Genomic DNA, 13,257 nt, shown 5'->3' with positions numbered 1-13,257 from the left:
AAAAATATTTTTAAAAAATAAAGAATTATTAAAAATATTGAAAAGAGGAAAATATTTTTCATACTAAATAACGGAAAATATTTTCTGAGATTTTTTAAGATTTCAGCCAAACACCGAAAAATTGTGCCATTTTTCAAGAAAATGACTTCTTGAAAAATACTTTCCGCAAATATAACATTTTTCGCAAAACGATGAGAGCCTTAATTTTTTATTTTCCAACTGATGAGACTCTTTTGAGTAGACCTAACTTGCGAGAGGATACATTTTACCTTTTTGGGTAGAGCTAACTAGACTTCGTCATAAGCTGATGACACGGTGAATACTAACCACTCCGAAGAATAAAAAGCGTAGTAGGTAAATGAAGATACGATTATACAAAGCCTGACAATGTTAGAAATGCTGTACTTTTTTTTGGTCGAAAGAAATGCTGTACTTCAACGCTCTCTTTCCTCTGAAAACTTTTCCGGCCCAAATGACCTAAATATCTGCAACAAAATCCCATCAACACAACATTTCGAGACGTAATTCAGGTGAACCTAGGCTTCTACATATATCTATTCAGTTTTCACCCCATGACAGAATCGAAAAATCATCCAACTACAACTTTTATTGATGCCCGGCAACATATACTACTTCTCAAAATTTGTAGTCATGACGCAGAAAGCCATTCACAGGTGCCTCGCTTAAGTTTCCCTTCTGGTAGATCTCCTACGAGGAGCAGCAGCTGTCTCTTCCTTCTCGTCCTCGTCTTCCTCGTCTCCACCGCTACCTTGACCATCGGAAGTATCGGGAGCTGCTTCACTCCGTGCCTCCGGCACAATGACCTTCAAATTGCAGGGGAGGGTGAAACACAAATGGCAGCAGAAGAATTGCTTTAACTGTTCCAACATATCTTAGGCTAAAATTAGCAAAATGGAGACAGGTTGTGCACATACCGCTGGTTTTTTCCCACCAAAAAGGATCTTGAAGAAAAATGTCAAAATTATGACCACAATGGAAACCAGCACGCCGACCGTTATATTCGGCTGTTTCTCTGCCTTCTCGATAAGATCCTGCAAGCACAAAAAATTAGTTGAGTTAAAAAAGACTTAATTTAGCTGTTGATAATTTGATATCAAGGTTATTGAAAGTACAGGCACGATAGCCATACCAAGATCTTAGGTTTATATGGCTCCAGGAAAGGCACATCAGCTATCTTGTAGAGGACGTCAAAAACTTTCTTCTGGAAGCATCACCCAAACTCCTTTTCAGAATAATATTGAAGAAGATAGGAAAACAAAAAACTTCAAAAGCTAAAAGGGATCAACACTTACATGGATGGCTGAGAGACCATGGGAATCAGCGTCTTTATCCTCCTCCTTTTGCTTCTCCTTTTCAACTTCAAACTTGGGTTTCCATGTTGTTTCCCTATATGTCTCTGCTACCTTCTCATCACTTGCGATTAGTATATTGTCAAACAAAATTCCATCTTGCATTGTCCAAATCTCAAGACCAATTGCAGCTATCGGCTCAAAGTCTGGTCTTTCAAGCTCGAAGTAGTCAGGATTCGGGATCTCTTGAGGTTTCCAGATGCCCTTATAGTTCGGGTTATCAATTAGAGGAGCATGCCACTTCCCTTTATATGCAGGGTTCCTTTGCATTGGCCTCTTCCACTCACCGCAACCAGGTGCTGTTTCACACTTGGGGTTGTCAATTTTGGGAGCCTCCCACTCACCATCTTCCTCGTCATCCCAATCCTCAGGCTTTGTAGCTTCAGGATCATCAATCTCCTCGGGCTCGTCATCCAACCAACCTTCGGGCTTCACTGCCTCTTCATCTACAATTTCCATCGGGGCATCCTCATCCCATTCATCTGGCTTCACTGCATCAGGATCTGGGATCTTCGCTCGCTCATCCCAATCCTCTGGCTTCTTATCATCTGGGTCGGGAATTGTCTTAGGTGGGATGAGTGCCGGCTCGAAGTCTTCAGCCAAGAGGAAATTTGCCTTCTTCTTCTCCTCACCATCTATCAATATCCTCAGCTCATTATCAGGCTTCAATACAGCAGTGTAGACATGAGAGAGTTTGTCATTGGGCACAGATGCAGGGTTCTTGAGATGGTGTTCCACGTACTCTCCAGTTTTGGGGTTTTTGTGCTTGAAAATGAAATGCACCTTGTTTGTTGAACCGCATTTGTCTGGTCCAAACATGATAGTATAAGGAGACTCGTTATCAAATTCCTTGACTTTCCATCCAGCAGCCTGAGGTCGGAGATACTTCAAGTATGCACCACCACACTCGAGCCCATTCTGGAGTCGAACTTCATATTGCAGGACAATCGTTCCATCCTTAAGACTAACCATCTCATCAAGTTCTTTCACAATTGCATACTTCCTTGCTTTCTCACTGACAAGAAGACCATAATCATCATGTCCCTCACTTTTGGAGTGTTTCCATACACCTGAATCCAAATATGATACATATATTAACCGCAGAATTGACAAAGAAAACCGTTTAGTATGCTGCATAACACATTCAAACGTTAAAGCATGAAGCATCATGCAGATAATTTTGAGTAATGGAACCACAGGATACACCACGGCAACTACGGATGGGAATCCTAGATGCTAATGCAATGATCTTCCCATTCATGTACGCTTCATCTTTGCAAGCAAATGATATCTTCAAACAGAATAACAGTTTACATGCCTTTGCACCATGAAAATCATAATAGTATGGGCATCCTAAAATGATCCGGCCGGCAAAACTGACAGAACGCGCCTCATTTAGAGAAAGGAAATGCAGGAAAAATAGACATAGCAGCCAGATGGTGGGTTGAATATTCGGCGATCAGGACATTTCTGGCCATTCATGCGACAATGTATTGGCAGTTGGATGTGAAGAGAGAGAGAGAGAGAGAGAGAACAAAAGCCTAATCAATGCAGTAAAAGTGAAAGATAATAATCAGCAACCCACCCGATAATGCTAGTCGAAAATTATATTCTGAAGCCCAAAGGCATATGCATACTGCAGTACTAACATGTTGAGAAATCGTTTGAAATCCATCATCACAGCCACATAGAAATCATTAGAGGAAAGGCTTCATTGCTCTGTTTGAGAATATCGTTCTCTCTAGCATGCAAGTGAGACCCTATACCTTCATTTAGATGTTATTTTAAGCATGTCACCATGTTACCATCACTCGAGCCATTATGGACCCAAATCTTGTTGTTTTAATTGATTGCCACGTGTCACAATTAACTCAAGTTGAAAGCAGGAAACATCTCAAATGGTACTTAATCAGTAACAAAATGGTAAAAGCCTCAAATTGATCAAACCTTCATAAGACATGGATAGTCAAAAGAATTTCCTTGCAAAATCCACTTGTTAGATTGTTACCTTAAAGTCAAGGTGCGTTAATTATATTGCACAAACATTCCAACAACACACTTGTTAGAAATAAACTTGCTCAATAGGAGATTGGTGTGAGGCAGATATATGGCATAAAGGAGATTCCCGCAATCTACGACATCCGACGAAGAAATCGGTATCAAAAGGACAATGAAATAAGATAAGATAAACTATACAAAAAACCAATAAAACCTAGACATCAAAAATGGCAATAACATTACCAAGAATGCTTCTCAATTACATAACAAAATCGGCTGTTCACCTTCAACTTTAAATGCGCTTGAAGAAGGGGCAAATGCAATTTTAGCTTGAGAAAACTATATTCATTCCCGAAACCAGAAACTTTGTCAACATTACTAGTCGAATTGCACCAAGCACACGCACTCACTCTCGACGATGCAACAAAAATCCGTACCTTTGTAGTCATCCTTCTCAGACACAACCCACCTTCCCTCGAATGGCTCCTCAAACGACTCGTAGAAGATCTACAACCAAAAATAACAACAACCACAACAACAACAACAAAGCAAAGATCAGCTCGAATCGAAAATCCATGGCTGCACACAAACATGTCCTGATTCCGCACGCTGAACAAACACAAATACAGCTCGAGAGCGCAGCTCAATCGAAGCACGCGCGTTTTACCTCGGACGCGCGGATCTGAAGAAAGGCGAAGCCAGTCAGCAACAGCGTCAACGCCGGCGCGAGCCGAGGGATCCGCCTCCTTCCCTCCATCCTCATCAACGGCGCTGGAAAAAGAACGGCGAACGCACAACAAGAATCGATTTCAGCGACGACCGAAACGAAACCAAACCGAATCGAAACCCTAGAGACGCCCGATCCTCAGCACTGCACTGGCTTCGACGCAGTTACTAAAAAGAATCGGAGGTCGGAGGACGAGCCCGGAGGTCGTTACCGTTGAGCGGCGCTCGCTATCGGAATCGGGGGAAACGGGACGCAACAGGGAAGAGACTTGCGGTGGTGTTCGAGACGAACGACGACTTCGACCTCACGAGTACAAATACTGCGAGAGAAAGGAAAGACTGGTGCTATTGCTGTGCCAGTGCACCGTTGCATTCTCAAAAGCCGCCGTCCGGGGTCATTTTAGGGAAGGAAAAAAAGAGTGATACTTGTACGGACGTGTAACTAACCAATTGATCACGAGACACGTCCAGCACGTGCGAGGTTATGTACAGTACAATACTGTTGTAGAACTGGCGTATTACAACACTCCATATACACCTCCGCTCTATCCTTTTTATTGTGAGCTTTACCTGATCAATGCTCTAAAAATTAAATATGGCAAAATTGCATCATAACGGAAAAATGACGCGCATTCATTTTTATTGATTAATTTTTCTAAAATTAATATAGTAAAAATAACGTTTCATGCAACAATCACACTCCTGAGATGATATAATACGATAGGCCGATTAAATTGTTGCGGGCGCTGTCATTTTATATTTTTGCATTCATTTTTGATCGATTGATTTTTTGATATGTCATCGTCTCGAGGGAGGTGTTTGAGAGATGGGATTAGATATCCCTGGGCGCGGTTGATGACCAAACTAAGCCAAAGCGGACATTTTAAAATTTTCTGGTTGGTGGCAGACCTCGAGTCCTGATGTGACTTGGGAACCTTCTGGAAGAGGGATTTAACCGAGTGGTGGTGGTTTGGTCGTGCGCGGGTCGTCGTTGACGTTGACTTTCCGTTAGGCGGGCTTTACACGGGCAGCTTCCTATCCTAGTACGCGAGAAAGTTGGTGGATGTTCGATGTTTCCTGTCCATGACCCGAGTAGTTTTATTTTTATCATTTAATTTGTAGAGAAATTCAAACCCCTAAAAACTTAAATATGATTATGTTGGTCTGCAAAAATCAGCTTACAAAATTGATATGACTAATTGTGATTGATTACCCCGAAGGGTCAATCGATAGAGTCACTTTGCAAATGAGTTACATAAACTAGTTTTAGAAAGCATTTCTAAACATTACTAACCAATATTACGAAAATCATGTGAAAGTAGCTAATTGCAGGACACCACTACCTAAATTTACCATATACATAGTCAAGATGATGATGCTCACAGGTTATCGCATAGATTGTAACTATATTGAACATACTAAGATCTACCTAGCCTGTTAAAGGGCATTTTCGACTTCCGACGAATCAAGCAAGGGAGTACTTACATTACATCGAAGTTGGGAGAAGTAGATACTCATGTCTCCACATCTCATTCATGCGAGTTGCTCTTAAGTTGATCAAAAGAACGTCCAAGGTCCGAGGTGGCGAAGAAGTGATAATGGTCAATGTCTTGAAGCACATTAATGTTGCCATGCAAGCTCGCGAAATAAACCACAAGGTTAATTTATAGTTGCTAAAGTCTGTATAAGACATGATCACACTGATGCTGAGCTTTCAGGTGTTACATCACACGGGTTAAGATATTCACTGTCTAATCGTAGTTCACTCTTGAGCACTGCCTTTAAAGGACACCTGCATACATTCTGAACTCAGGAATTTGATCTCCATACAGGATTTTAGCAAATTAGATGGCGACTTCCAACTGCCAGAATATTCAATCGTGCTCCTTGAAGTCTAAGCAATCTTCAAGTTACCGAGAACTTGTCAGTCATTAGGAAACATCTGGTCCAGGCAGACGATGCCTGATCAGTCCTCTCTCGACATCAAGCTCAAAATTAGCACTCGAAAAGTGGGAGCTTGAAAAGAAAGGTTGCAAATCGTAAATTTCGTACTCCTGCGCCTGTGATATAGTCAGAGGCAAAAAATTGTAAGTCTGGTTCTAAACACCTACAGACCAAAACTCCACATGATAAGTATGGGTGAATTCGGAGGTTCAATTACCTTGCTCTGCAGTTCTTCTACCTTTATGTCAATTTGGGTGATGAACCTTGAAGAAGTACCGTTTACAATTTCTTCAAAATGAAGTGCATTCTTCACAAGTTCACGGAGAAGATGGAGGAGCAGTTTGTTGTAGTCCTTCTTGAATGTCATATACTTTCTAAAGCTCTGCAACGATGTATTTCAAATCATGTCAGCCAGCCACCTCAAGAGCTTCAAGGGTACAAAAAAACTTGAGCTTTTATGGCCTACCAGCCAAATTTTGACTCAATATGTCAGTGCTAGTGTCAATCATATAAAGCTGAAATAGACCGCAAGCAAAGTATGTAGGGTTGGGTTTGCAGAGATTGCACAGTTGCCCAGTGGGAGTCACAAATGAGGTTAGAGACGGTGCTAAAAAAAATAGGACAAAGTACTGATGAAACATTCAAATCCATTATACATTCTTCACTGGTTAGAGATTTTGAGACAAGTTTCTTCAACTATGGGTATCTGCCAACTCAAAGCATCCCTCATGGTCATGCTATATGCAGAATCAACAGTCTGTATTCATTACACACGACAACAACAAATTAAGGAGTTCATAAATAAGGAGAAGAAACATGAAGAAAGATATAACAGCTCAATTACCACAACTTATGCCAAGAGAAATAAGAAAAAGTGCATTAGACGAGATTGATTATTAATTTGTTTGATACCTTCTGCAGAGCTTTCTGTACCCCAAATTTTTGTGTAGAAATAAATGAATCAAGTAGGACACGAATTGCCATATCCACATCTTCTTGTATGACATGCTGCCTAAGGTGCATCCTCGCATGTGCTTCAGACATACGTATCATTGACTCTATGTGACGCACGGCAATTGGGACTCCTTGCCCGTGCTGCATATCAGAACAATAAGAGCATCCATGTTACTGCCAAGAGAATAAGGCCCAAAGACAAAGTAAATCCCATACAAGCGAGAACTTACCGAGGATTCTCTCCTAAGTTCCGCATAAACATGTGTAAGCTTGTCCATATCAGAGTCGTGCAATCTTGGAAAAACATTCAATTTGGCATAAGTTATGTACTTCTTCAGCAAATCTTGTGGAAGTATCTGCACAAAAATATAGAAATCAAAATGGTTAGGAAGGTGAACAAGCACAAACAACAAAATAAACTACTTAAAAAATGCCAAGAGAATAGTTTAGAACCTCAGGATCAAGAGGTACAGCAGAGGCTTGACTATCTTCCTCGTATCCCCCCTGAGACTGATCATCTATAGTTGCACCTTTTGGTTGGGACTTAAAATGACTATCAACAACAAATCTTGCGAGCATCTCATCAATAACTGGATCGACCACATCCTGCCCAGTTAATTTAATTCCAGTCAGCATATAACTCTAGATACCGGAATCCATAAAAAGGGAACAGCAGCATTTGCAAATACAAACCTTTACAACACAGAGAATGTCAAAACGAGAAACAATAGGATCTGTCAACTCCACGTTTTGTGAAAAATTCTTTGAGGAATCATATCTGCATAACAAGTAATCTATCAAACATGAAGCTTGATTCTATTTCTGCAGTCAAGTAAACTGTTAATCATTTTAGCTTATACTTAAACGCCTATTTATGGATCAGGTTCACAAGGAAAAGGAGGGGATACAGTTAGCTGCATAAACAACAAATTCACTGAAAGGTGCACAGTTTCTCTGCTCTGAAGGCAAACAGTTCTCTCTTTATGCGCTTTTTGGAAAATTATATCTGATTATGAAATCATTAAGACGAGGCATTGTGAATTAGTGACTAGTGCTCACTTCCTGTGATGTTTTTATTCCAACTTAAGTAAACTAACTGCAGCATACCTTCCCCCAATTGGATTTGCAGCGGCAATGACAGAGCACCGCGCCTGGAGAGAGGTGACAATACCAGCCTTCGATATGCTAATGCTCTGCTGTTCCATTGCTTCATGTATGCTCACCCTGAAAAGCGAAATGTCCATGTTTTAAGGAGGGTGTTGCAAAAACAACATGGTCCAGTAACTTCAAGTCAGATATATCCTCTCAAACCTGTCCTGGTCATTCATCTTATCAAATTCATCGATGAGACAGATTCCTTTGTCAGCCAGGACAAGGGCTCCTCCTTCAAGAGTCCACTCCCTTGTGACTGGATCCTTGTGTACTGCTGCAGTAAGACCCACGGCAGAGGCCCCCTTACCGGTGGTGTACACAGCCCTGTGCCCCGTCTTCTCCACATACCTTCAACAAAATCCTCAAATAATTGAAGTATATATTTGTATCAGTTTGGAAAAATCATAGTTGACCTCAAAAAATACCTACTTGAGAAATTGTGATTTTGCGGTGCCTGGATCACCAAGGAGAAGTACGTTAATATCTCCACGCAGTCTGTGCTTCCCCTCAACATTTTTTTCTTGTCCTCCAAACATAGCAAGGGCTATCGCAGTTTTTATGTCCTCGTGACCATATATTGACGGAGCGATAGATTTAATAATCTGGAAGTTTAGTTTGGCAATGTAATGAGCAAAAACAATAATCTGCCAAGTCACATATCAGATAAGTGGAATAGGGAAGATCACAATGACGTACCCTTTCACCTACTCTGGGGTCTTTAGCCAGCTTTTCAATTTCTTCTTTGTCTTCTTGAGTGAGCTTGTAAGCAGAAAAGAGATCTTGCTTCTTTGCCACATAGTTTGCTTCAACAACAGTAGCAAAGACAGGGAATCCATTTTTTGTATTCAAAGATAGGTCAAAATTATTGGTATAAATACCAGTAACCTCCTGGAAGAATAGAATTCATTAGAAATCAGGGTATAATCACCAGCTCAAGAGAGAAGTTGAAGATGACTGTACAATTTCTTCCCCAGGGCGGGCACAATCAATGAGATCATTTAGCAGTATCACTTCCTTGTATCTGGGAAGCCGACCAGCAGGAACAATTCCAGGACTCTCTTGCAGTGTAAGTTTTTGGTAATTCCGGTAGATTGTCTGGAACAAGCAAGGATAATGGATATGTGAGCTCAGTTACGTAATTCATCATCAATATCAACTAGGCCCTATATTACTTTCTCGACTTTGCAATAATGCATCCTCAATCACAACGTGAAATATAATCACTCTTAATCCTATTGGCATTATCTGCAACATTGGGGTGAAATAAACAGGACCATGGATCATCATTACCTGCTCAATATTGACGGTGAAAGGTCCCTTGGATTGGCATTCGGGGCAAGAACCAACCTTCACTTCGGAATAGGAATTCTGAAAGAATGGTCCAAGAATAGTCCCACACTTGTTGCAGTCATACTTTACCTGCTGCAACTGAGGAAAGACTCCGGAACGTCTAGTGACAACTCCCCCAATTCGAATCATGGTATTCAGGTGGATCTGCCTGAAAATAATAAGTCATGAAGAAGTATATGAAGGATAAGAAACATCTACCTCATCGTTGCAGTCCCTTCTTACCTTATATTACGTATCTGATCATAAACAGGTAGATTCGTAATACGAACATAGATCTTTTGATGGATGTTCCTGTACTTTTCATGTAATTCAAATACAACTTTCTGGGCTACTTCTTCCATGACTTCAAGAACAGGTTGAGGGGCATCTGCCAGCCAGATTGCAATATTTGGATGGACATATATGAATTCTTTGTAGTCAATCTCCAGACTACACCTATTGGCTGCAAAAAGGGATCGATCTATGAGGAAAAAGGAACACTGACTAGCTGGAGTACAAATTCACTGAAAAAATTATCCACCGCTTGAACAACTATGAATCAGTTGACTATTCCCTTCTCCATTTTTACTAGTACGAGTAGGATGAGATGATTTACCTGACACCATCTCATTGATCAGCTGAACATATTCAGGCTCTCCACGGTCATTTTTGGAATTAACATATGTAAGTAGGAATTCCTTAAATTTCTTGGCAATGAAACGCCGCACTTCATCCCTGGTTACCCATTCTCTCAGTGTTCCCTGGACACGGTACATCTCAAACTCCCCTTCCTCATCGTCCTCATCCTGCAAAATCACCTCACAGCATTTCAGAGAAAGGGAGGTTATTTTGACCCCTAGAACAGCACGAGATATAGACACATTGAAAAAATTGATACACAAGAATATATGTGATGCAGTCCATCACCTCGTATGGATCATCAGTCTGATCAGTCATTGGCACATCCTCCCTTGAGTGTCCCCCTGGCGATCTTCCTGGTGGACTTGGCGGGCCATCAGTATCATCAGTGCTTCTCGGCCTATTTGGACGTCTAAAATCAGCTCTATGTCTCTTTGAAGGTCTATAGGTGTCATCATCCGTATCTGTGGCGGCAAATTGAAGTCAGGATACAAGAATTTCTGCATATCGTTGTTCTGTAGTAATCATTTCATAGGGACTCGTCGACAAATTCGATTCTTTAACAAAAAACTAGAACAAGCCAAATTCCATTCTTTCACGAATTTGGGGAGATCTCTACATCTCAACACAAACAGAAGCTTCGATGTACTGAGTTAACACAGAGCTGGTGCTAACATTGCCAAACCCGTGCCAAATTTGGAAATCTGACCGCAATATGTTTATGTGTACCTTGGTCGTGGAGAAGCTGAGGGAGCTTGCGATTATTGACACGGCCATCGCGGGCTTCGAGCTCGACTTCAGCGGCCCTACGATCGGCCATGATCTGATCCAAGTCCCTCTCGTCCTCATACGACTCGTCGAGCCCAAGCGACTCATACTGATCGTTCTCCTCCATTCTCTGATAATCGCTGCATATCAAAAACAAAGCGAGGAAACCGCCGACAACAACTCCGTCAACGAGACCGGTAAACGGATGCAGACTCGATTAGAGAGCAAAGTTAGGGGATCCGAAGAACTGACTCCATGAAATTGTCATTGAAAAGATCCTCTCCTTCTTCTTCCTCCTCGACCTCCTCCGGCTCGTCACGGATGATGTCGGGGTCGACGGAGGCCTCGTCGTCGGTGGAGAAGTTCTCGGAGGTGCGGCTGGTGTTGAACGGCAGCTGATCGGTGTTGAACGCCGGCGAGTCCGGCGTAGAGGGCGGGTTGCCGGGAGGCGGATTGCCGGAGTTGTCTCCGTCGCTCGCCATGTTTTCCTTACCGAGAGAGAGAAACGAGAAGCGCCGGTGTGCTTGTTGCAGCGGTTGTTCTGGGTGGCGCTGGCTTGGATTAGGGCAATCTCTATCCCTCGGAGAAGCGGGTGAGGCTGTTTTGGCGGGAACTTTTGGCGCCAATTAGGCTGACGTGGCGATGCCGGGGACGACGATTGGTCGTGGGTCCACGAAGTGGGCTTTGGGCCTATTGGGCTCTGTTTACCTCTTGGGCCGAAAGGCTCTGTTTCGCCCCGGCCCATTCGAAGTTCCGATTGCATATAACGTTCATATTGGCAAAAATACCAAATCTTCTGTTTCTGTGGAAAGGATTTCCATCGGTTGGCATTTTCAGTTCATTGACAATGGCCATTTCTCAATATTTGATTTAGTTCACGATACATAGATTTCCTTCAAACATTGCAAGAGCATTGCCTCGATGTTTTTTTTTTTTTTTTTGTTTTTTTTTTTGTTTTTTTTTTTTTTTTTTTTTTTTTTTTTTTTTTTTTTTTTTTTTTTTTTTGTAAATTTATATTGTATATTCAAGTAGAAGTGGGATGTTGATGCTGTTGCTGATAGTGACGGATCAAGAATGGGTATGCTGATATCTTCTTTTTCTTTTGTCTATTGATTTGCTCAATAAATTAATGCCCGAGTCATTGAACTTTCTTCTTGCATTTTTTGTGAGATCTTTTCGGGTCGTTGCCTCGTGTTCGTTCTGCCCAGTCTTTGAGTGGGTAAACAAATTTTCATTCTTTTTATATATATATATATATATATATCACTTTTTATATATTGCTGGACTTGCTTCTAAAGGTACCCCGTGAGACCCCCCCAAAAAAAAAAAATCCGAAACTCGACCCGGACCGACCCGACCCGACCCGTCGCTGTGGTTATATGCTGAACGGGTCTCGGGTCGGGTCAATTCGGGTCAAGGACGTCACTCTTGGGTTTCGGGTCGGGTCGGGTATCATGAAGACCTGGCCCGACCCGACCCATTGACACCCTTTCATATTGGCAACAATACCAAATCTTCTGTTTCTGTCGAAAGGATTTCCATCGGTTGGCATTTTCAGTTTATTGACAATGGCCATTTCTCAATATTTGATTTAGTTCACGATACATAGATTTCCTTCAAACATTGCAAGAGCGCCGATATGGCGGCAAACATGGCGTCAATAGCTAGTTGGTCGCGGTGGTGACTAGCAACAATATCAAAGGAACGATGATCGCTCTTTGATAAATTAAAAAATAAAAATCCATTTTAGGCGAATGAACTCTAGGCTCAGGAAATGCTCTAATAACCTCGAGAATTAGGTGAGACTGAGTTCAGACCGAGCGCACATCAAATATATTGAATTATTTACGTTCAGTGGTTAAAAGGGTAAATTAGGTTGTGCACCTAATTGCTATACATGAAAGACCATTTCTAAACTATTAAATTCGCCCATGGATTTAAGCAGGGATAATTATCAAAAAAGTCATAAACAAATTATATTTCTAGCAATTCAGTCATAAACCTTTTAATTTGACCAATCGAGTCCCAAACCTTTTGCCGATTTACCAATGTAGTCCTTTCGGCTAATTTTAGCTCGAATAACTGATATAGACGCTAGTTATCCTGCATGACATAGGGTGCTAATATAAATAATTTTTACAATATTTTAATTTTTTTTTCCTTTTCTTTCCTTTCTTTGCCCTTTCCAGCTAACCACAGGTGAGGGCTGCCCTCATTTGGGCTACTATTTGCCACACCACATCTTGCAAGGGCAACGATCGGCGAGAGCCGCCCTCGATTGGGCAATCGTCGCTCAGGCTTGCTTGTGGTCGGCGAGGGTGACCCCCGCCTGCAACTGGTGAGCGTGGCCTTCACTTCACTGACCACAAGAAAAAAG

At 41.7% G+C, this 13,257-nt stretch overlaps 2 protein-coding genes across 2 annotated transcripts; both read right to left on the bottom strand.

Moving 5' to 3' along the window:
- Window positions 1–445: 445 nt before the first annotated feature.
- Window positions 446–4,463, bottom strand: LOC115694547 (calnexin homolog). The gene is made up of 7 exons (XM_030621651.2): window positions 4,307–4,463; window positions 4,036–4,139; window positions 3,806–3,875; window positions 1,314–2,440; window positions 1,151–1,222; window positions 936–1,052; window positions 446–824 (listed from the first exon to the last, which is right to left on the bottom strand). Exons 2-7 carry the CDS (start codon window positions 4,129–4,131, stop codon window positions 684–686), a joined length of 1,623 nt encoding a protein of 540 aa, XP_030477511.2. The 5' UTR covers window positions 4,132–4,139; window positions 4,307–4,463; the 3' UTR covers window positions 446–683.
- Window positions 4,464–5,621: 1,158 nt separating this feature from the next.
- On the bottom strand, window positions 5,622–11,445 carry LOC115694545 (DNA replication licensing factor MCM2-like). Its single transcript, XM_030621649.2, is given in 19 exon segments — window positions 5,622–6,154; window positions 6,256–6,420; window positions 6,951–7,133; window positions 7,223–7,348; window positions 7,446–7,598; window positions 7,686–7,770; window positions 8,100–8,216; window positions 8,304–8,492; window positions 8,574–8,746; window positions 8,841–9,032; window positions 9,105–9,239; window positions 9,435–9,642; window positions 9,717–9,936; window positions 10,090–10,279; window positions 10,401–10,441; window positions 10,444–10,543; window positions 10,545–10,576; window positions 10,842–11,020; window positions 11,133–11,445. Coding segments are annotated over 19 exon segments (2,847 nt in total). The 5' UTR covers window positions 11,363–11,445; the 3' UTR covers window positions 5,622–6,025.
- Window positions 11,446–13,257: the final 1,812 nt, after the last annotated feature.

The sequence above is a fragment of the Syzygium oleosum genome, unplaced genomic scaffold (genome assembly GCF_021117445.2).
Source record: "Syzygium oleosum isolate NSW1041296 unplaced genomic scaffold, Sole_v2.1 Sole_v2.03, whole genome shotgun sequence".
NCBI lineage: Eukaryota > Viridiplantae > Streptophyta > Magnoliopsida > Myrtales > Myrtaceae > Syzygium > Syzygium oleosum.
Note: the sequence above shows the minus strand (reverse complement) of the source record. Positions and strands in the feature narration are given on the sequence as shown.

What these genes read in the sequence shown, in the direction of transcription:
- LOC115694547 (XM_030621651.2), bottom strand. Translation starts at nt 4,131, where the DNA reads ATGAGGATGGAGGGAAGGAGGCGGATCCCTCGGCTCGCGCCGGCGTTG. An exon ending in TGAGAAGGATGACTACAAAG is followed by an intron (nt 2,441 to 3,805) that starts GTACGGATTTTT and finishes ATTTGGATTCAG; the next exon opens with GTGTATGGAAACACTCCAAA. An exon ending in CATATAAACCTAAGATCTTG is followed by an intron (nt 1,053 to 1,150) that starts GTATGGCTATCG and finishes TTGTGCTTGCAG; the next exon opens with GATCTTATCGAGAAGGCAGA.